The sequence below is a fragment of the Perognathus longimembris genome, chromosome 4 (genome assembly GCF_023159225.1).
Source record: "Perognathus longimembris pacificus isolate PPM17 chromosome 4, ASM2315922v1, whole genome shotgun sequence".
In the NCBI taxonomy this organism is placed as follows: domain Eukaryota; kingdom Metazoa; phylum Chordata; class Mammalia; order Rodentia; family Heteromyidae; genus Perognathus; species Perognathus longimembris.
This window is the reverse complement of record NC_063164.1, coordinates 49,222,181-49,247,070: the sequence shown is the minus strand read 5'-3', so window position 1 is coordinate 49,247,070 and position 24,890 is coordinate 49,222,181. Positions and strand designations below refer to the sequence as shown.

The following is a 24,890-nucleotide window of genomic DNA, read 5'->3' as shown; positions in this document are numbered from 1 at the left end:
TTTATTTTCTAAGTCTTGTTGAAAACATAGGAAGTTTTAAACAATGTGATAATCTGTAGTTAAATTTCTTCCTTGAAATAAACCATCCTACAGAAAAAATTCTCACTAATATAATCTCACAGAAAATGTTTTCTCTAAAGTATGTACAGCATTTTCATTAATGTAGAAATAGTATGAAACCTTGAAATTACAATACAAATATACATTGATTTTACTTTTTTCTAAATGTACTTTAAAGCAAATTTTATTCTATTCAGTTCTTTAAAAATTGTTAATTATAAGTTATGAAACAAAAAACTCAGTAACTTTCTATTTAAATTCATAACAGGAAACCACATTTTCAATGTTATTTTTTAAAATAAAATCTACCTCATATTAAACTTGTCCATTTCTTTAAATATTGGTTTTTCTAAAATAGTCAAAGTATGTATGTATTTTGGGTTAGTTATTTGTTTTGAGATTTATGGTCAGTCTTTTTTTTTTTTTTTTTTTTGGCCAGTTTTGGGACTTGAACCTAGGACCTGGACTCTGTCCCTGAGTTTCTTTTGCTCAAGGCCAGTGCTCTACTACTTAAACCTTTTTCTCAGGCTCAGATTCTTATACTTTTCCTAGTACCATAGGAGCTCTGATTATCATTTCCATTAGTCTCACTGCATGATAATGGATCAACTTGACCATCGCTAATCAGTAAGAGATAAAAATTGTGATTCAGTAACTAATCAGTTTGGAACATAGGACTATAGAACATTAGGTACCTGTGGTTCATGAAGCGGAGATCTGAGAATCACAGTTCTGTGAGACTTTTACCAACAATGAACTAGTAAAAAATTGGAAGTTGACATGTGGCTCAAATGATAAAGTGCAAGCTTTGAGCAAAAGAGCAAAGGGACAGTGCCTAAGTCTCAAGTTCAAGCTCAGTACTGTACAAAACACAAACAAAAAGAATATTAGACATCACTATGCCTCTTAGAAACCTCAAAACTGTGCCACAGAATATTTGAATATGGGAGATAGGAAAATATCAGGAAAATTCTCTGCAGAATATGCAGAGAAAAGATCACTTCCTGGTCCCTGCTCAGGAACTAAAGGAGAAAACTGAAAACAATACTTTACGTGTAATTAATAAAACTGCAAAATAGTGTGAAAAATGAAATTTCTATTCCCTTAATTAGTATAATGAAGTCATATATGAGCTCAGGTTAAGTTCTGTAGGTAAATCACTCAGTTATTTCTCACTACATAAACTCACAAGATAAAAATTATTAATTCTTTTGTACAAATCATTAGTTAAAAATTAAGAGGGCTTCACTTTGGGCTGGTAGCTTGTATCTGTAACTCTAACTACTCAGGAGGCTGAGATCTGAGGACTGTGGTTCAAAGCTGGACAGGGAAGCCCATAAGACTCTTATCTCCAATTAACTAATAAAAAGCTGGAAGTGGAGCTGAGGCTCAAATTATAGAGTGCTAGCTTTAAGCAAAAAGGCTCAAGGACTGCACCTAGGCCATGAATTAAAGCTCCAGAACCAGCACATGTGCACACACGCACGCATGTACACATACACACACACACACACACACACACACACACACACACACACACACACACACACAGAGTTAGGGCTGGGAATTTAGCTCTTCGGTAGAATGCTTATTTAGGAAAAATATTTCTATAACTGTTTTCATGAACTGCAAACTGAAAATATTTTTCCTGTAGGTGGAGAAATAAATGATAAGTTACTTATAGACCTTACCTTGAGCTTATCATAAATTTTTATTATATCAGGGAATATAAATTTTCAACTTTCTTATTGGAAACAAGATACAGGGTTTGTTTTTTCTTGGTTTGTATTTTTAATTGATTTAACTCATTACAGGAAATACTAATCATCTTGCTAAGATCACCTTATTTTGTATCTAACAAGGGTTTGAAGTTATGTAAGTGTGTGTACTGTGTCTTCTCAATTCCATTGAGCTACTCATTCCATTTCATTTAGAAATCATTTACAGGAATTATTCTAAGATCTAGCAATACAATGATGAACAAATTGATAAAGTCCTGCCCTACTGAGCTTCTATCTAATACAATAATTTTCATGTTGAAAGTTATAAATCCAGAGAAACTACAGTTAGTATACAAAAAAACACATACTCATTTCTTTAAAAAAAGACTTTTAAAGTGTAAAAAATCCTTACATTTATAGAGCATATGAAAAAGCAAAAGGCTTTGGGCAATGAAGCTGTTCTCTAATCCCTGGATTATATGTAATACTAAAAGATACATAATACTCACTTTTCACTTGGCTCCTGTGTAAAACTGTTTAGTAGGTGACAACCACCACTATAATCCATTCTATCTTATGTTTTACGAATAAAATGTAGTTAATACCTGTATTTAGATGGCAATTTAAAACTTGCTGTTTACCTGTGTTTCTTTAATTAGAAACTTGTTTTTAGTGTCAGTGCTAATATTTTTCCAATAACGAATACAGAAGAGCTAAATAGTTTGGAAACACTTAACAGAAATATCACATCCTTTAGTGCAGAAATATTCTGTCGATAGAAATATTAGACATGGGGGCTGGGGATATGGCCTAGTGGCAAGAGTGCTTGCCTCGTATACATGAAGCCCAGGGTTCAATTCCCCAGCACCACATATATAGAAAACGGCCAGAAGTGGCGCTGTGGCTCAAGTGGCAGAGTGCTAGCCTTGAGCAAAAGGAAGCCAGGGACAGTGCTCAGGCCCTGATTCCAAGGCCCAGAACTGGCCAAAAACAAACAACAACAACAACAACAAAAAGCTAATCTCCAGTACTGTTTGTTAAACTTCATGTATAAACAATATTAAAAAAAAAAAATCAGACATGGGCTGGGAATATGGCCTAGTGGTAAAGTGCTCGCCTCGTATACATGAAGCCCTGGGTTCGATTCCTCAACACCACATATATAGAAAAGGCCAGAAGGGGCGCTGTGGCTCAAGTAGTAGAGTGCTCAAGCCTTGAGCAAAAAGAAGCCAGGGACAGTGCTCAAGCCCTGAGTTCAAGCCCAGGACTGGCAAAAGAAAAGAAAAAAGAAAAAGAAATATCAGACATGACAGGAGTTACAAACTACGATTCTTGAGAAGGATCCCTAGTAAAATAGTTATCACATAGTATAGTTGCTCCTTTGATGATGATTCTCTAAGTTTTAATTCAAGAAACATTTATGTTGTATGTATACATGCATACTCTACATATTTCTTGAAAAGACTTTTGATTTCCTTAAAGGTAAAAGTACTTACATAAGTAAAAGATACTTTACAATGAATGAACAAATACTGAAGACAGAAACAAGAATGACTAGAGGGGAAAAAAATCTGCATCTTAACCATTTGGGAAGTAGTTAATAGCTCTCTCCACTTAAATGTTTACAGAAGTGATTATCACAACATGATATACCTTTTAATTATGAATACGTGGCATCTTAGGAAATAGAGAAATCAATGATAATTTTAAAAAAGAGATCCAAGAAGATTCTTCATAGGTTTGAGATGTGCTACTCCAATGAATTTGCATATATTTCTGAATACTATATTCCACAACAACATCACAGAAGTTTTTATTGTCTATAATATTTACAAAATGTTACATACTAAATTAGTTTATAATTTAAATACTCAAGTTATCAGGGCACAGTTTAAATCAAATCTTGCAGTGGTGAAAATGTTTAATGTGAATAAACATTCTTTTCATAAGAAGTCTACTAGTGACAGTAATTAAAAAAAGAAAATCCTCTTCATTAAAAATCGAAACTATTGTCAGGCGCCAGTGGCTCATACCTATAATCCTTAGCTACTAAGGAGGCTGAGATCTGAGGATTGTGGTTCAAAGCCAGTCTGAGACTCATCCCCAATTAACCACCAGAAAAACAGAAGTGGCACTGTGGTTCAAGTGGTAGACTGTTAGCCTTGAGCTAAAGAGCTCAGGGACAGAGCCCAGACCCAGAGTTTAAGACCCGGGACCGATAAATAACTACTTTCAACGTGCTATGTGTAACCGTAGCTTCTATTATTGATGATCTTCTTCTATCCCCTTCCTGTGGTGTACCTGCACTATCTCTGTATCTTACCTGAGTACAGTGGAAACTGTGTATACCGGTATTAGAACTAGGAAACTGAAAGGGAATACCAAAATCGAGAGACACAGGGTAAAAAAGACAAACGACTACAAAAGCAATACTTGCAAAACTGTTTGGTATAAATGAACTGAACAACTCATGGGGGGGGGGAGGGAAAAGGGGAGGGGGGAATGAGGGAGGAGGTAACAAACAGTACAAGAAATGTATCCAATACCTAACGTATGAAACTGTAACCTCTCTGTACATCAGTTTGACAATAAAAATTAAAAAAAAAAAAGTTCTAGGTAAGCTCATGCTTGAAAACTTTAAAAAAAAAAAAGGGCTGGGAATATGGCCTAGTGGCAAGAGTGCTTGCCTTGTATACATGAAGCCCTGGGTTCGATTCCCCAGCACCACATGTATAGAAAACGGCCAGAAGTGGCGTTGTGGCTCAAGCGGCAGAGTGCTAGCCTTGAGCAAAAAGAAGCCAGGGGCAGTGCTCAGGCCCTGAGTCTAAGGCCCAGGACTGGCCAAAAAAAAAAAGAGAGAGAGAGAGAGAGTGTGAATATAAGCTGCATTTTTTTGTTTGGTTTTGTTTTTGGTCATTCATTTGTGGGGCTTAAACTCAAGGCCTGGATGCTGTCCCTGGGCTTTTTTTTTTTCTCGTTGTTGTACTGTCCCTGAGCTTTTTTGCTTATGGTTAGCACTCTATCACTTGAGTCACAGTACCATTTCTAGCTTTCTGGTAGTTAACTGAAGATAAGAGTCTCACAGATTTTCCTGCCCAGGCTGGCTTTGAACCACAATCCTCATATCTCAGCCTCCTGAGTAGGTAGTATTACATGAGTGACTCACGGGTGTCTGACTTAATTTAAGTATTCTATACTCATGTATGAAATAGGAGAAATGAAACCTGTTAGAAAATTAAAAAGTAGGCTAACAGGAAGATATGAACAATAACAGAGGAGGTGAATTTGATCAAAGTATATTACATGTATGGAAATATCACAATTAAAAACCCCATGGGTACAATTAATATATATGAATACAAATATTTTTTAAATGAATGCATAAATATAGGGTGCTCTAAACAATAACAATTCATCTGTTAGTTTTACTTTTGTACCAAATACTTATACCTTTATATCCTAATCTACTTTCTCTTAGTATTGAAATATTATGACTAGAAGTATTGTTTTTAAGTATATAAAGAAGACATACAGATGGCACTGCATTTGTTTACTAAGGATAACAGGGTGATGAATGATAAAGCATACATACCGGGGTTTCTGTAGTAGATGTGGCAGGTTGCTGTAATGATTGTGGGCGAGATTCTTCTGACTGAGTCCTAACCAATCCACTACCATGACCTTTGACAGTATCACCATTGGTAACTGGAGGATGTTGCTGAGTCAAAGCAGCTTTTAATCTCTGAAATGAAAACACCATTATAAAAAAGTTTTCTGTTTTACATTTAACTCTCAACATACTCTTTGAGTTAATCCAAAATATAGTACTTGCTAAGGAACACATGAAAACACATTTGGCTTGAAATTCAGATTTCATTTGTTATACTGTATTGCATTATTAGAAATATAAATATGATAATAAAAAGCACCTTTAGAAAGCTTCTTTGAGTTTTTGTGTAGTACCACTAGAGGATTCTATACTTTGTTGTCCTAAATAAATTCCTAGAAAAGAGCTAAAAAAAATGCGGAAAGTTACTAGCTTTGCTCAATTAAAACCTGTAACACAATTATTACATACACTATCACCTGTTCTCTTCTACCTCGTTACTGTACTTTTCGGTATGGGCCCATCTGATGTCTGATTCCAAGTGTGATGCAGTATTTACTTTGACAACGACCTGATGTTGCAGTTGTTAAGACCAGACCAAACTTACTTTCAGAACTTACAGCTAGTTGAGTTTATCACCTAAAGGTCTCTCCTTTCCCCAGTAGGAGGTGCTGGGAATATGGCCTAGTGGTAAAGTGCTCATATCATATATATGAAGCCCTGGGTTCGATTCCTCAGCACCATATATATAGAAAAAACCAGAAGTAGTGCTGTGGCTCAAGTGGCAGAGTGCTAGCGTTGAGCAAAAAGAAGCCAGGCACAGTGCTCAGGCCCTGAGTTCAAGCACCAGGACTAGCAAACAAAAACAAAAAAACAAAACAAAACAAAAAACCCAGTAGGTAGACTGATTTTTTTTCTAATATGTTCTATTTTGCAGTTAAACTGAACTGAGATCTGAAAGACTTTCATAGTATAACAGATCTAATTAGAATAAGACCCTTGATATTTATGGCTTACATTGAAGCTTAGGCTTCAGTAAGTTGACCCCATCTCCTTAAGGCATGTGCATGACAACTTGAGCCACATCTTCACTTCTGGTATTTTGCTAGTTAACTGGAGATAACAGTCTCAATGATATCTGCTTGGGTAGCACCAAACTGTGATCCTCAAATCTTAGCCTCTTGAGTAACTAGGATTACAGGTATAAGCCAATGGCATCTGGCTTCAAATATCAAGCTATTTAAGAAAAGACTGTCTTAGCTGTATGTAACACATAGCTCATGCCTGTGATCCTAACTACTCAGAAGGCTGAGAGCTGGAGGATCATGGTTCAAGGCTAGCTTAAGCATCAATGTCTGAGAAACTCTATCTCCAAAATAACCAGGACAAAAAGCAGGGCTGGAAGCATGGCTCAAGTGGTAAAGTGCTGGCCAAGGAGTCATGAAGCTCTAAGTTCAAGCCCCACAGTACTGCTCCTTCAGCAAGAGTAGATATTGTCTTATATTTCTTTGTATTCTTTTTAGCAACTGTTCCTTGATCAATACAACAAGCACATTTGCAAATAGATAATATTTTATTTCTTAGTGAAAGCAGGTACTTATCTTTAATTTTGTTATGATCTGTAAATATGAAACAATTAGCACAGGGGCTGGGGATACGGCCTAGTGGCAAGAGTGCTTGCCTCCTATACATGAGGCCCTGGGTTCAATTCCCCAGTACCACATATACAGAAAATGGCCAGAAGTGGCGCTGTGGCTCAAGTGGCGGAGTGCTAGCCTTGAGCAAAAAGAAGCCAGGGACAGTGCTCGGGCCCTGAGCCCAGGTCCCAGGACTGGCCAAAAAAAAAAAAAACAACCAAAAAAAAATTAGCACAAAGTAATCATACTGTAATATTTCAGCAGTGAAATGACTTTAGGGACCCTAAAGATTTGGGACTACTACTGATGACATTGCTTATAATAACTGAGATGTAGCCCTAAAGCCTCATGTAAGTATTACTGCAAATATCTGAGTCAGAAAGACATCCATTACATTTATTTAAAAATTTATTTACATACTGATTGAATGATTATAATGCTGGAAATTGAACCTAGGTCCTTGCACATACTATATAAACACTCTACCACTGAGCCACATCCCCAACCTCTACATTTTCTTAAGATACATATACTCAGCTGTGTATCTGGAGGAAGAAGTCTACTTTCAAAAACTCCCCCTGCACTGCATGTGTGTGTATGTGTGCACTTAAGAACTGTGTTATAGTCTATTAGAGTGTTTCCCAAACTTCACAGAATCAATTAACTGGATGATGGAAACAGATTCTTTGGTAGCTTTCCTTCCTTCCTTAGTATATAGACAATTAAGCAGAAGAAAAGAGCTTTGGAAAAAAGACCACTAAATGAGTCTAGTACTATTGCTTCAATTTATTCTAACTAAATAATTTACACATTTTTACATCTATTAAAAAATTAGCAACTTTCAAATTTTCATCTATGCTTTTCTTATTATGTATTACAGGTGATCCCAATCTCTCAGAAACTAAAGCATATAAGAAAAAGATCAATGGGTTTTACCTGAGGCAACAATGAATAATATTCATGTACTACTAGACATTAATACCTAATTAGTAATACACAAGTATTAGTGAACATCAACAATACCTAATAATACCTAAGTATTGGTGGACATGGTCTTTCTAATGTTAATCCTTATGGAGTTTAGCTTTTTCCCTTTATTGTGAAAGTGAATTACAGAGGGGTTATAGTTTCATATGTAAGGCAGTGAGTACATTTCTGTTCAACTTGTTACCTCCTCCCTAGATTTAGTTTTAAAATAAAGTCATGAAAAACCTTTTGTAGAGGGTTAGGTTACACACATACTCATTAGAATACAGTTCTGACTTTCAAGAAGCATAGATATTCATGCTACTTCTTCCAAAATCAGGGTAAAAAATTAGTTCTATCCCTAAAATGTCCTCATATTCTCTCTTGTTATTCTCCTTATCCATCCTTGGCTGATGGAAACTACCAATTGGTTATCTAATCCCAAAACTTTTGCCAGAATAACATATTAATTGGGACATTATAACACTGTATATTCTTAGCATAATGCACTCAGAATTCTTTCATTGTATTATCAATCATCTTCCAAATGTGCTTTTAATTGGATTGAATCTTCATTTTATAGATTAGGAAATTAATGATTACTTGCTTGAAGTCATAAAGCCATTAAACTAGTTCAAACACTGAATTGAACCTGAACTCTTTATTCCTATGTGTACAATTTAGTTATGACATGATGTGGCATAACTTATCCCTGGCACTATCCGAAAACACAGGAAGAAAGCAAGGAAGATAATCTGAGACCACATGCATTAATGATGGAAAAGACAGCCATGATGGATTGAGAATGTCAACTATTCAGGATCAGACATGTCCTTCCCTGTTTTTTTTTTCTGGCAGACATTATGAATTATAAAAAGCACAGTATCTGTAAAGTCTTCTATCTTCACTGATTAGTATATACAATGTGCTATGATGTATCCAATTGAAAAGGTATGTTTGCAACTTGAACAAATCATTAAACTTTGAGTCTTGGATTCTTTGTCTATAAAACTAAGAATATTGGTTATCTGACTTGCAGGGCTTGAAGCAAAAGTTACATACAGATAGTGTGTATATATATATATCTTATATTTATATGTATATAAATTATTTTATATATTCATATGTATATATACAAACATACAAATACACACTATATATGTGTGTATATATACACACACGGAAAGTGTGCCACTGGGTATAAAATGTAAAAATGAGTCTATATATATGAATATATATTCTCTATGAATATATATATTCTTTCTGGGGCTTGGATTCAGGGCCTGAGCACTGTCCCTTACTTTGTTTTTTTTGCTCAAGGCTAGCATTCTACCACTTGAGCCACAGTGCCACTTCCGGCTTTTTCTGTTTATATGGTACTGAGGAATCAAATCCAGGGCTTCATGCATGCAAGGCAAGCACTTTACCACTAAGCCACATTCCCAGCCCTATATATATATATTCTTAAAAGGATTTCTCAAAGACAGTTTATTTCTTCAAAAATAGCTTTCAGGCCTCTATTTTCTTAGCATAGGGTTGGGATGGTGATGAAGAATCTGAAGTTTCTATACTTTTGTTATTTTTTTTTTCAGAAGGACTTTTACTGACCAAAAGTTCTATCACCCAATGTACCATAAAAATGTATTTTTTATTATTATTTTAAAGTTACAGAGGGGTTACTATTTCACAATTCAGATAATGTATATTTTTTCTTTTGGACAATGTCACCTCTTCCTTTGCTTTCCCCCAGTTTCCCCCTCTCTGCCCACAAGTTGCATAGTTCATCTTGCACATAGTGTATACTGAATACCATGATTACACTTGTTCACCTTTCTTCCTTCCTTTACTGTGCCCTCCTTTTGTCCCCTAAGAAGCAGAAAAAGAAAAACAAAATCAACTCTCCCCAATACCACTACCACAAACAACATAAATAACCCATGTTTCCTTTTCCTGGAATCTATTTCAATAAATAGTATTTTACATGTTCAGGACAGTTATGCCTTTGGGTTCCTCCACCACTAGTATCTTCCTCTGGTTAGACAATGTGTGAATGCCTAGAATTGTATATGGGCTATCATGTACAATTACATTTTAGATCTAGCTTCCACATATGAGAGAACACATGTGCCACTGGCTTCTTGGCTTACCTTATTTAACATGATTTGGTACAGGTCCATCCACTTATCTATAAAGGACTACCTTTGTATTTTTAAAATGTCATTTTAAGCATTGGTTTAGCTCCATAATTTATAAGTAAAATATGTTCAAGACTACACTATACACTGCATCTTTCAGATTCTAGATAAACTAGTTATTTCCCTTCCTTTTTAAAGCTACTAAAAGCAAATATACTACCAGCTAACTGAAGGGATAATAATGAAATATTGATTAAAATTAAAATTAGATGAGTGGCCAAACCACTATAATCAGTCAGGAATGCTTAGGAAAATAACAACTGAAATTAGAAAAATAAAAATTTGGGAAAGTGTAGGTCCTATACATGAAACAAAGGTGTGAAGTTAGGGTGGTGATTAGTCTAATTTAGTCTGTATAATTAGTCTGAATAATTTGTATCTTTTATATACAGAATGCTAGATATCAAAATGCAATGAACAGAACTTAATCTATAGATCTAAGTTTGGGCTTCCATTTCTGGCTATAAAATATGTATGAACATAACTAGAGGAAGAGCTGTGAGGCTTGTGTTGGTAAAACATTTTAAGTCCTTAGGCAGAAAACACAGAATTGAAGAGCATTTAAAGTTTTATAGCGAAGAGCTTAACTCTTAGAATTAATGAAATACAGTAACTGCACATAGGGGAGTCTGAAGTACATAAACATCACTCTCTTGAATAATCTTTAGTAGGGCAAGTTACTACCTTATAGAACACTTAAAAGCAACATCAGTATTCACTCATTATCCTCCCTTGACTGCCCTAGGGTATACAGTACTCATCCAGTGAGGAAGCACTAATGTTTGCTCCATGCTGTTACACTGATTACAGTGGGTCTGACTTGGAAAGTGTGCCACTGGGTATAAAATGTAAAAATGAGAGACTTAAAGGGTTAATTAACATTGTTCTGAATTGCCAAATTTTAAAAATACACAACAAAAATATGTGTATAAAAGAAATTAGAGTCAGGTAAAGAAAGCAGTCATTAATATCCTTAATATAAGGATACACAAATCCTCTCCTATATATTTATCAGGAGAAAGCAAATATTTTGGTTTGAAAATTAATGAAAACAAATATAAATGGACATTTATTTTACAAACAAAATTTTGGAGCTAGCAGAGATACTGGAAATCAAGTAACCATCTTACAGAAAATGAAATTTCTAAAAAGTCAAGTTACTTCCCCAAACCATGAACTGAGTTAGCAGAAGAGATAAGAACAAAAATTCTGTTGACTTCCAGTCCACTGAAAATATTTTAAACAAAAGATTTGCCAAAATAGCTTTATCTTAATATTAAATGTCCTAAGTACATAAGAAATCAATTAAGTTGAATATCCAATACTGGTTATCCCATCCTGAGAACAAAATTTCTCTAGTAGAAAAATTTAATTCAAGTAAATAAAACTTGAGAATTCAGTAAAATAAATATTAAGCACTCAAGAAAATTTTAATAAGACTTAAAAGGCTGGTAATTTCTAAAATGTACAATAAAAGAAAGACATAATTTAAGTTAAAAGACGTGCACTGGTAGAAAACTAAAATATCTTTATAGTTATATTTTGGAGGTAGAGTACTGTTTTAATGTTTAGAGTTAAAGGTAAAGTTTACTATATTGAAAGCTTTTTTCTTAGAAAACAATTAATGGGTTCTTGTTCTGACCAATCTAAATCAATTCATTTTTAGGAGAAATTGCTCAAAATAATCAATTATTCAAGTTCCACATTAATGTTGCACCCTAGAAAATAAATTATATTATACTTGTCAGTTAGTAGGAAAAAAAGTATTCCAACATTGTTTAAAGAAAGATAATGTTCTCTAGAACAATTTATGAAAAAGTCAGATCCATATTTCATATGTGCCACAAAAGCTCATCAGAGTAATAACCCTCCTTCTCCTGGGTGTTATCCTACCATCTGCTGCTCTATTACTTATCTTTATTTTGCAACTAATTAACAGCATAATCTTCTAAATTCAGCAAGTTAATTATCATTATTGTGATCTTTGCAGCATCATCAGTCCTCATGAAGTCTTGTCTCCTCACCCCTGGAGAACATATGAAAATGAAGTAGATTGGGAGAGGGTCTGTATCTTTGGTGTGGGCTCATTAGGTGTTTGCTGATTAGCCTGGCATGCAGAGGCAGGTCAGAAGAATTCTGCTGAACATGAGGTTCCATGCAGGGCCCAACCAAGATTATATAGGTTTCTGAACATTTGCCAAAATGCCCTCTGTAAGCTCTCAGTAGAAACCCCTTGTAGAAAATCTAATAGCTACTCACTGTGTACAAAAATATTTCTCAGTTTGACACACAGTCTTAAAAGAATGATTCCGGAGGACACAGGGCTATAGATACAGCTCAGTGATAGTACATTTTTCTTGGCCACACATGAAGCCCTGGGTTTGATCCTCAGTGCAATTTCCTTCTAATAGACTGAACTATCTATCTGTCTACCTACTTACCTATCTAGCTGTGTGTGTATATAAACATAGTATACACTTAACATTGAAGTAAAAAATAATATGTGTTATACAACAAAAAATGTCCATTAACCAGAATTCCCTTGAACTCTAGGTAATCGACGTTTAAAGCTGCCAGTTCTGTTCTCAAAATGAGGCAAAATAAATAGCTATAGCTCACCCCCTGTAATTCTAGCTACTCAGGAGGTTGAGATCTAGATTGTAGTTCAAAGCCAATTTGGGCAAAAAAAAACCAAGGGACTCTATCTATATTCAGTTAAACAGCAAAAAAGCCAAGTTGTAGGTATGACTCAAGTGGTAAAGCACCAGCAATGAGCAAAACAGCTGGGCAAGAAGGAACCTTGAATTCAAATCCCATACTGAAAGAAAAACCAACACCCCAGTATGATCTATGAGTAAATACAACCTGGCAATCAAAGATGATAAGCACAATATGCCAAAGATGATTACATTTCTAAGTCACAATGTAATTAAAATAAAACAATTTTTATAAAGGTTGAGGGCTGGGATACAGCGTGGCAAAGCACTTGCCTAGCAAGTGCAATGTCCTGGATTCGATCCCCAGACCAAAAAAGAAAAAACCAAAAAGAAAATAAAATTGAAAAGTCCTCAAAAGTATTTGGAACTTATATAATATACTTCAAAATAATCCAATAGTCAAAAATAGAAATCAACATGGGAAATCAAACATACGTATACAACTAGCAAAAACTGTAACCAGTACATACAAAGAAATTCTACAGAATGTTAGTAAAATAAAAGCTGTGTAATTAACAGACTTCACAAAGTCTAGACAAAAAAGGAACATAAATGAAAACCACAAGAGATCACGGCATACTCATAGAATGGTAACAATTTAAAAAGACAGAGAAAAGCAAATGTTAGCAAGAATGTGGAAACAAACAGAATTCCATACACTAGAAGATATAAAACCCTTGGAAAAATTCAACTATTTCTTCTAAATTAAATGTGCATCTATCCTCTGATTTAGGAATTGCAGTCTTTAATTTGTCAAATAAAATAAGAACATATGGCCACAAAGACTTCTATATAAAAGAATGTACTAAGTAATGGGGGCTGGGAGTACAGCTCAGTGGTAGTAGGATTCTCTAGTATGCACAGGTACCTATATATAATTCCTAACATTATAAATCCAAGAAACAAAACAAAACAAAACCACCAAGCAAAAGGAATATGTGCATAGTAGCTAAACATTAGAAATCAAGTGTTCATTAATGGAAGATGAACAAAAAAATTGTGGTTTATTTCATACAATTGGATAATACTCTACAATAAAATAAGCAAAGTATGATATACTTAACAACATAGACTAATGCTAAGCTGGGCAATAAAGAGTACTGATTCTACTTATATAATTTAGAATTTACGGTGGCAAACAGTAGAACAGCTAGGGAAGAGGACTGATGGGTAAGAATAACAGAAAAACTTTGTGGGTATATATTAATGTTCTATAGCATAATACAAGTGGGGAAATGAATGTATTTATTTCTCAAAACCACATTTAAAATTGGTTCGTTCTAAAAATTACCTTCTTCCAAAACAAAACCGCACAGAACCAATAGCCCCCTCATCAAGTGGGCTAAAGACTTACAAAGAGACTTCTCTGATGAGGAAATGAGAATGGCCAAGAGACATATGAAAAAATGCTCTACATCACTGGCCATAAAAGAAATGCAAATCAAAACAACATTGAGATTCCATCTCACCCCAGTAAGAATGTCATATATCAAGAAAACTAACAATAACAATTGTTGGAGGGGATGTGGCCAAAAGGGAACCCTACTTCATTGTTGGTGGGAATGTAAACTGGTTCAGCCACTCTGGCAAGCAGTATGGAGATTCCTCAGAAGGCTAAATATAGAACTCCCCTATGACCCAGCAGCCCCACTTTTGGGTATCTATCCAAAGGACCACAAACAAAATCACAGTAATGCCACCAGCACAACAATGTTCATCGCAGCACAATTTGTCATAGCGAGAATCTGGAACCAACCCAGATGCCCCTCAGTAGACGAATGGATCAGGAAAATGTGGTACATATACACAATGAATTTTAGGCCTCTATCAGAAAGAATGACATTGTCCCATTTGTAAGGAAATGGAAGGACTTGGAAAAAATTATACTAAGTGAAGTGAGCCAGACCCAAAGAAACATGGACTCTATGGTCTCCCTTATTGGGAATAATTAGTACAGGTTTAGGCAAGTCATAGCAGAGCATCACAAGGACCAATAGCTATATCCTTATGAACACATAAGATGATGCTAAGTGAAATGAACTCCATGTTATGGAAACGATTGTTATATCACAGTTGTAACTACTTTCAACGTCCTATGTGTATCTGTAGCTTCTATTATTGATGATGTTCTTGTATCACCTTCCTGTGGTTGTACCTACACTATCTCTGTAATGTTATCTGAATATATTGGAAACCGTGTATACTGGTATTGGAAGTAGGAAATTGAAAGGGAATACCAAATTTGAGAGACACAGGGTAAAAAAAGACAAACAACTACAAAAGCAATACTTGCAAAACTGTTTGGTGTAAGTGAACTGAACACCTGGGTGGGGGGGAGGGAAAGGGGGAGGAGGGAGGGGGGTATGAGGGACAAAGTAACAAACAGTACAAGAAATGTATCCAATGCCTAAGGTATGAAACTGTAACCTCTCTGTACATCAGTTTGACAATAAAAATTTGAAAAAAAAAAAAAAAGAAAGTAATAAGAAAAAAAAATTGGTTTGTTCTGTAAGGCATAGTGGCTAAAGACTATCAGCTACCTGGATGGAGATTGGAATATCCTGGTTCAAGATGAGTCCAGGAATAAAAAAATTCATGAGACTAGCTGAAACAAAGAGTGGGAATGATGGTACACATCATTTTCCCAACAACCTGGTAAAGCATGAGCATGAGGTTGGCCAAGGATAAATCCAGACTCTACCTTGAAAATAATCAAAACAAAAAGGGGCTGTAGTGATACTCACAAGACAATATGTTGGAAATTAACTGCACAACTCGGGGGGGGGGGATGGGGAAAGGGAAGTTGGGAGAAAACTGAGGGAGGGGTTAACAAGTATGGTAAGAAATATACTCACTACTTTATGTATGTAACTGTAACCCTTCTACACATCACCTTGACAATAAAATTAAATTTAAAAAGGGGGGGGGACTGGAGGCACAGGGCAAGTAGTAGAATACCTGCCTAACAAGTATAAGGTCTTAAATTTAATAGCCAGTCCCATACCTACTAAAAAAACTCCAAAAGAATTGGTTCATTTGAATGCATGTGACTTTTTTTTTCCAGTCCTGGTGCTTGAACTCAGAGCCTGAGTAATGTCCCTGGCTTCTTTTTGCTCAAGGCTAGCACTCTACCACTTGAACCACAGCGCCACTTCTGGCCTTTTTTTTCTATATATGTGGTGCTCAGGAATCAAACCCAGGGCTTCATGTATATGAGGCAAGCACTCTATCACTAGGCCATATTCCCAGCCCCTCAATGTATGCCACTCTTACCTTAATACTTAGCACAATAATTGAACGGGTATAGAGGTTGGACTGAGGTTCAGATAAAATAAGAATGGCAATATATTACCAGTAAGTGAAACTAGGTGATAGGGATACAGTAGTTCACTGTTATCTTGTATACTTTGTCTATGTTTAAAATTTTTCATCATGGAAGGATAAAAAAGGAAGAAGTAGAATAATCTCAACCTTTTAATTTAATAAAAAATCAATCTTATTTGCTATTCCAATTAAACTAGGCAATCATGAAAAATGTTATTTAACATTAGCAAAATTCTAGTAAGAAATTTAATTGGATGTTAAATAAGTGGGACAATCTGATCCTCATGTTATTTTTGGGTTTTAAACATGATTATTTTTCATATGTAAACCTATGAAAGTTATAGTTTTGACAGTTTTTAAAATACAAGTGTTTAAAATGTCTCTATTTTAAAATTTATTTTATTTTAAAATTTTATTTTAAAATTTAATTTCCTAGTGACCTAAAAGAAAGTTATTCAGGTTAGTGTGACATTTAATGGCTGTGAGAAATATAGCCCAAAGAAATTCTTTAAATAGAATTTGTTCATTTTTGAGTCCAGATCTGTGGCTCATGCCTGTATCTGTAGATAATGCAGAAGGTAACAATAAACGGATTGTGATTTGTGACCAGTCAGGCAAAAAAGTTCTCAAGACCCATCTCAACCCATACATAGAGGCAATGGCCTAGACAGGCCATCCCACCAACGGTTCAAAGACTAAAATAGGTATTTTACGGTTCAGGTCTAAATAGATGATTCTAAAAAATAATCAGCTAGAATATAATGAAGCAGTAAGCATCAGCCTAGTTAGCTCAGTGCTCTGAGTTTAAACCCTAGTACCACCAAAAAGGAAAACAAAACCGAGACAAAACAAAAAGTCCACTATATAAACCTATCTTATTTTTATTCTACTCAGTTATTACTGTATGGCAAATTAATTTTTTTTATTAAAACACTATATTTAAATAGAAAGTATTTAAACATCCCCAGTGAAGTACTTGTGCTAACAAGTTAATATTCATCTTAAAATTTCCAAAAGTCTGGTCTGAATATGTTGTCATGTAAAAAATTTCCCCCTCCAGCTACTATATACTTTTCTTATAACAATCAATAAAACAAGCTAATTTTTATGTTTTTCATTCATATGGTATGTAAATTTTATTGTTTAAAAGGTTATATAATGTTCAGATCTTTCCTAATGGAAAATAGTAGTAAAAAGCTTATGCCTTCCATTTTTTACATGTAAAAATTTGTATCTAAATAGTACCTAAACAAGAACTTAGCTACTACATATTGATTTCCTTAGGATACATTAACTGACAGATGGTAAGAAATGGTCTTGCATAATATTAAACATAGAGGGGGGAAGATTATACAGATTTAAAGAGGGATAAAAGGAGCAAGTTTGGTTGGAATACAGTATGAATATGTCTAGAGATGTAACAATAAAATTGCCCTCTGTATAATTAGTATAAGCAAATTCTAAAAACAGGAGGAAACTGGAGGTCAGTGGCTAATGCCTGTAATACTAGCTATTCAGGTGGCTGAGATCTGAGGACTGTGGTTCAAAGCTGGTCTGGGCAAGAAAGCCTGTCAGACTCTTATCTCCAACAAAGTACCAAAAATAAATAGCAGTAGAGCTGTGGCTCAACTGGTAGGGTACTTACTTAGCCTTGAGCACAAAAGCTCAGTGATAGAACCTAGGCCCCGAGTTCAAGCCCCAGGACTGGCAGAAAAAGAGAGAGAGAAAGAAAGAGAGATAGACAAACAGAAATGTCATGTCTTCTACAAAGAAAGTTAGTTTATGAAATGTGGGGTAAGACTGAAATTAAAGTTTAATGTTTGCACTTTATAGAGAAAAAAATCAAATCTCAGAAAAAAAGTGGCTTGACTAAGGGTAATAAATGGCCAGTCAGGGCAGGAAAGTTTATGAAACTCTCATCTCCAATTAACCACCAGAAAACAGAAGTGGAGCTGTGACTCAAAGTGTTAGAGCTCTAGCCTGGAACAGAAAAGCTCAGGGACAGTACCAAGGCCTTGAGTTCAAACCCCACAGCAGCTAAATACCCGCAAATGTTCCAACTACTAATCTCTAGCCTATTTTTTTAAAGAATAGAAAAATATAATTCTCTTTTGAAGTATCATATACAATGTTTGCTAATGTGCATACTATCTCAAAATTCTTTTTTATTTTAACAGCTCCATTTATTTAATAAATTATTAACACTATTCTTTCTGGGATAAATCCATAAGATAATGGTGTGGTTACTTTACAATTTATCCTCCAGAAAAGGCCTTGAAGTGAACAACTACTTTAAGCAGGGATAAAATGACAGCCTGACACATTAACAGCTAATAAAATTTAAAATATATGAAATCTTTTATGTTACAAAAACTACAAGTGCTAATTCCAAAATCATGTACAACTTTCTAGAAGTCAATTTTGTTTCCTCTGACAGGTTACAAGACACTCAGTTTGTATGAATTTTGCCCCACTTGAATGACCAGTGAAGACATAAGTCTGTCCCATTGGCTTTAAAACCATTCATTCTACTATCTTCAGCAGTAATACTTCTAGCAACCACTGGGAGGAGAGTGACAGTTTGATTAGTCACAGGCTAAAATTAGACAAATGACAAGTCCTAGAAGTAGAATTTTAGTAATGCATCCATTTAAGGTATCAGCATCAGTGACAACACTAATAGAACTTTCCTTTGCCAAATTTTCTGGTTCTTCTATAGTATAAGATAATCCAAAACTATATAAAAGTAGGAGGTGGGAGACAAAAAGGGGAGCCACCAGACTGGAAGGATGAAACATAATATAGTTATTATATTTGATGTGAGCTCTGTAAAAAAATGATTGGTCACAGCTAAAACTAGACAAATGACAAGTCCTAGAAGTAGAACTTTAGTAATGCATCCATTTAAAGTATCAGTAATAACACGAATAGAACTTTCCTTTGCCAAATTTTCTTGTTTTTCTATAGTATAACATAATCCAAATCTATTTTTTTAAAAAGTGTAATCTAAGTTGTAAGATTTTGTTTTGTTTTGTTGTCAGTCCTGGGGCTTGAACTCAGGGCATGAATACTGTCCCTGGCTTCTTTTTGCGCAAGGCTAGCCACTCTACCACCTGAGCCACAGCGCCACTTCTGGCTTTTTGTATATATGTGGTGCTGGGGAAATCGAACCTAGGGCTTCATGTATACGAGGCAAGCACTTTACCACTAGGCTATCTGCACAGCCCCAGTTGTAAGGTTTTTAATGGGGAAAAAACCACCTCAAAACATTGGTGTTTTATTTTTTGGGGGGGGGGAGCCACAAGACTGGAAGGATGAAGCATGAGAAATATAGTCATTATATTTGACGTTATGTAAAAAAAATGAATAATTTGAAGTCAGGGATGGAAAGGGGGAAAGTGGGGAGAATGATGCAAGGGGTGACATTGATCAAGAAGCTTTGTATTCATAATCTGACAAGAAATTTGTACAACTACAAATTGTACAACATCTTTGTATAACTACTTAATAATAAGGTAAAAAAGAAAAATAAAATAAATGTATAGAATAAAATCTTGCTTACCATTTTTGCCTCTGACTGTACTGGTTGAGGAGAGGAAGGACCTGGGATTCCTGGGACACTAGGCACCATGGTGACTGGACGAACAAGCTGTACAAAGATATTGAAAATATTAATTTCTACAGAATATTTCCAAAATGAGATTTCTCTTTTTATTTGCGCAGTGACTATTATAAATATGTGAAACTTTAGAATAATAAAATATTATGTTTAGTCAGTTGATCGTATTTCTATACCAAACCTTTATTAGTATTGCATCCTGTTTTAACCTTCAAAAATTGTCTTTTCCCCCCTAGTACTGGGTATTTGAACTCAGGGCCTTCCTGCCTGAGCTAGGACTCCCAAAAGTTGTAACTTTCTATAAGTTATCATTTTCACAATTTCTTTTAAAATGGTTCTCTCTTAGATAAACTCATAATATTTAAGGTGATGAAAACATTCTTACATATCTGCTAGTTCCATTTTGCACTTGGTGTATTAATATACAGCACAATAACAAGTTGATGACTTCTAAAAAATTTTCATAATCATCTGGGACATATTTTTCCAGTTTGTTTTTTGCCTTTAGCAATTATACAAAAAACTATCTCTTCCTTCATAGTTACTTTCATTATGAGTACATTTAACACAGCAACCAAATACAAGGTAAGAAATATTTCTTCTTTCAAAAATGCTGGCATATGGAACAGCAATATATGTCTGTAAGATGAAAAAAAAACACCTTTTTATTATTTGAGTATATCTAATGCTTGAGATAAGATTTCCAGTAGTAAAACTCATGGAGTTATAAGTATAAAAGCCTAGTAAAAAAGAGATAATAGCCTGGCATGACGTTGTAAACCTGTAATTCCAGCAATTTAGGAAACTGAGGACTCAGCCTCAAATTATGAATTTAAGGCCAACTTGGGAAACATAGTAAGACCTGTCTCTTATAAGAAAACAAAGGGGACTAGGAATATAACTCAGTGGTAGGGTTTATACATGAAGCCCTTGGTCCAATTCCCAACATTGAAAGAAAAAATGTTAATACAAATGAAAGATAATGATGACTTACTAGTGACACTCAAACAGATTTTTAAAAAAAGTTAAGATTTAGCATACATTCCAGAAATAGGTCTGATAAAAATCTATTGGTTTTAGTTGGAAAAAAGTAATTATGGATGGTACATTGGTCTACATATGTTTTTAAATTAAATATCATTAGTAGTTATTTAACTATTTTGTCTGTCTTCCAACATTCTATTTAACAGACCTCCAAGAAAACATTTTGGGTCTTCTCATTACAAAGTAGAAGACTATGATTTAGACTTTAACATGCTTCTTAGTCCATCAAACTCAACTGTAAAACTGATCACAAAGGTTCACTAAAAAGGTTTTTATGAAGAATTTTTAACAGCTGGCATGGTTCAAGTGACAGAGTGTCTACCAAACAAGAATCCATGAATTCAAATCTTAGTTTTGCTAAAAATAATCTTAATTTTAATAAAGCAAACCGGTTCTTTGATAGCATTCTAGTACAAATGTCTTTTTAAAAATCAGACATCTGGGCTGCAAATTGTTTTAGCGGTAGAGTGCTTGCCTAGCATGCATGAAGCCCTGTGTTTGATCCCTTAGCACCACATAAACAGAAAAAGTCAGAAGTGGTGCTATGCTCCAGTGGTAGAGTGCTTGCCTTGAGCAAAAAGAAACCAAGGACAGTAGTGCTGAGACCCTGAGTTCAAGCCTCAGGACTGGCAAAAAAAAAAAAAAAAAAAAAAATCAGACATCTGAAATATTTGAATTATACAAATATATTCAATTTGCAATGAATCAAATAGAGTGTATTTCTTAGTACAAAAGATACAGAAAACAGGTGGGGTAGAAAAAAAAATTTTGGGTCAGTCATGGGGCTTGAATTCAGGGCTTGGGCATTGTCCTTAAGCTCTTTTTGCTCAAGGCTAGCGCCCTACCACTTGGAGCCACAGCTCCACTTCTGTTTTTTTAGCGGTAAATTGGAGACAAGTCTCATGGACTTTCCTGCCTGATCTGGCTTCCAATGGTGATCCTCAGATCTCAGCCTCCTGAGTAGCTAGGATTACAGGTGTGAGTCACCTAAAAATATTTTCTATATGTTTGCCACCAATAGTACATTCTTTTTTTCTGCTTGACCTCGGGGCCTGGGGATTTGTCTCTGAGATTTTGTGTTCAAAGCTAGTGTTCTATCACTTGGGTCACAGTACCACTTTCAGCTTTTTCTGAGTAATTTACTGGAGATAAGAGTCAGAGACTTTCCTTCTGGGGCTGGCTCTCAACTGCGATCCTCGGATCTTAAGTTTCCTGAGTAGCTAAGATTCCAGGTGTGAGCCACCAGTGCCCAGCTTTCAACAGTATATTCTATTACCATAAATATCAATACATTATTACCTAGCACTAATAAGCATTTCATTAAATTCAGTTTAACGAACAGAAAAAGTCAATCATGTAGCTTTACCTATATTTCCTCTTTACTTTACAAAAACCAGTTTTGCTATGAAGACTTAAATTATCTAAATTTCCAACTTACTGGGACTGCAGCTGGAACATGCACATTAGAACTTGTAATTGATGCAGGAATAGCAACAGGCATGGTTTGTCCATTAGGAAGATGTAATAGAAGAGGGAATGGGCCTGGCACAGGGCTAAGAAAAAAAAAAAGGAATAGATCCACACCAATCATCTCTCAAAAATACTTACTCATATTATGATTTAAAAATCATTTCTACTTGCCACTATAAAACAAGCTAAAAATTTTGATTTTATCTTAAATGCATAATCTATGTATCTTTTTAAAAAGGAAAATTATAGATTTCCTTGTAACACTCTCCAATTTAAAAAGTGAGAATTCGTATCAGAAAGCTCTTGGAAGCAAGGTGAGTGTAGCCAACCTGAGCTACACTGAGATGTAGGCTAATAATCATAGCAAGATCCTTTCTCAAAGACAAAAAAGAAAGGTCTCAGGATCTACTTGAAAGAGGTGAAAGAAATACCTTGTGATGGAGTAACTTTTGTGTGTGTGAAAAAACATAAAAATACCAACTTAAATTCACATTCTACGTTAATTTGTTCTTAACTAAGTTTTAGATATTTATTTCCCGCTCTATTGGGTAATGTTTATAATTTTAAAAATGCTCATGTTCCCAAAATTAAACCACACAGGTATCAGACACACACACATACATACATACATACAGACAGACAGACAGACACAAACACACACACATACATGGTCATAATTTCAACAATTAAATAGCTTAGGAAAATCTTAAAAGACTTATCAGTTCCCATAGAATAAATGACTGACCCAATCACTTACACAATTGGCCTGTTGGAGGATGGTGCCTGGGTGATTACAGTACTTGAGGTTGGTGAAGGTACTGCTTGCTGAATAATTACACTTGAGTCAGAACTTGTGAGCAGCACATTGGGAACCTGTAAAGATGCTGGACGAACAATAGCTGATGTGGGCTGTGCAGTTTGTGCCAATGGTACATCCTATTTAATAATGAGATAAAGAAATGGTGGTATTTAAAGTACAAATCAATTCATGTACTGTAGTGAAAAGAGTGTAATCTTCCTAAAGACATTTGAGGATAATACTTAACAGGCAAAAGTAAAATATAATGTAAAATTAATTAAGACAAGGTTTTAAAGGTTTGAAGCATGGTCCAAGTAGTAGAGTGATTGCCAAGCAGGCTTTGAGTTCAAGTACTGTTGAGAAAAAGAGATAGACAGAGAGAGATAAAGAGAGGTCTCAGAGAGAGAGAGAGAGATAAAGAGAGAGAGAGAAGGAAATATTTTAAAAGTGGTTGTAAAGGTTCAATTGCAATGTTCAATATTTTACTTTTTAAAAATCTGTATTTTTTCAATGTAACTTGTTTTCCTTTCAATTCAGAAATAAATTAGGTTGATGAGTATTTTAGTAAAACATACAAATACAATCCATTCTTATTGACAGGAGAACACAGAATCCAGAAGGCAATGCCTAATTTTTCTCTGATTATACTAGACTATGTCATGTAAATAAAAACTCAATAGTAAATATATGACAAATGTGATCTAGAGGAAAACTTGGGTTGGTATAAGATTTTAAGAACATCACAACAAAGAAAGGAGCCTTGAACTGATGTTTTACAATTTGGCATAAGGAATACAGTAAGAAGGAATAGCCTTAATTGATGATAAAGCAGCCTACAACAGTGAAGTAACTGGAGTGCTGTACAGAAAAAAAAAAAAAGATTTACCTCAAAGTCTAGCACCAGAGATTCATGCCTACAGATTGTAGCTAGTTAGGAGGCAGGAATTATTGAGACCATGGTTTGAGGCCAGCATGGACAGAAAAATATTCAACAGACCTCTTCTCAACCAAGAGGTAAACCTAATGGCATGTACCCATTATTCTAACTACTGGAAAGCCTAATATATGTAGATTATACTCAGGTGCATGTGCAGGCAGGAAACAAGACCTTATCTCTGAGTAATAAGCAAAATGAGGGCAGTTATGGCTCAGTAAGTAGTAAGAGTTCCCGCTTAACAAGTTCCGAGTTCAAACCCAAGTATTTCTCTCTCTCTCTCTCTCTCTCTCTCTCTCTCTCTCTCTCACACACACACACACACACACACACACACACACACACACACACAATTAAGCCAAGCGCCAGCAGCTCACACCTATAATCTTAGCTATTTTCAGGAAGCTGAGATCTGAGGATATTGGTTTAAAGCCAGCCAGGCAATAAAGTATGTAAGACTCTTACCTCCAATTAATCACACACAAAAAATTCAGAAATGGAACTGTAGGTAAAAAACAGAACACTAGCCTTATGCAAAACAACAACAATACCTCAGGGACAACACCCAGGCCCTGATTTCAAGCCCCAGAACCAGCACAAGAAAATAAAAAATAAAAACAGATTTAATTTAATAGTATTTGTAATAACATTAGAACAATAATAAAAGTAGTATCATTAACAACAAGCTAGGAGCTTTCTTTGTATGAATCTAACCTTCTACATAACTTAAATATTTATATGTATAAAATGTATGTATTTATCTAGAAAAAAAGTTTCAAAATGTTGGTAATGCTTAT

At 34.9% G+C, this 24,890-nt stretch overlaps 1 protein-coding gene across 1 annotated transcript in view; it reads right to left on the bottom strand.

The window, feature by feature from the left end:
• Nucleotides 1-24,890, bottom strand: part of Atf2 (activating transcription factor 2) — an 80,028-nt gene that overhangs the window by 19,714 nt on the left and 35,424 nt on the right. The window contains 4 exon segments of the mRNA XM_048345211.1: nucleotides 5,374-5,523; nucleotides 19,790-19,876; nucleotides 22,329-22,443; nucleotides 23,118-23,296. Of these exon segments, the coding sequence (XP_048201168.1) occupies nucleotides 5,374-5,523; nucleotides 19,790-19,876; nucleotides 22,329-22,443; nucleotides 23,118-23,296 (531 nt within the window).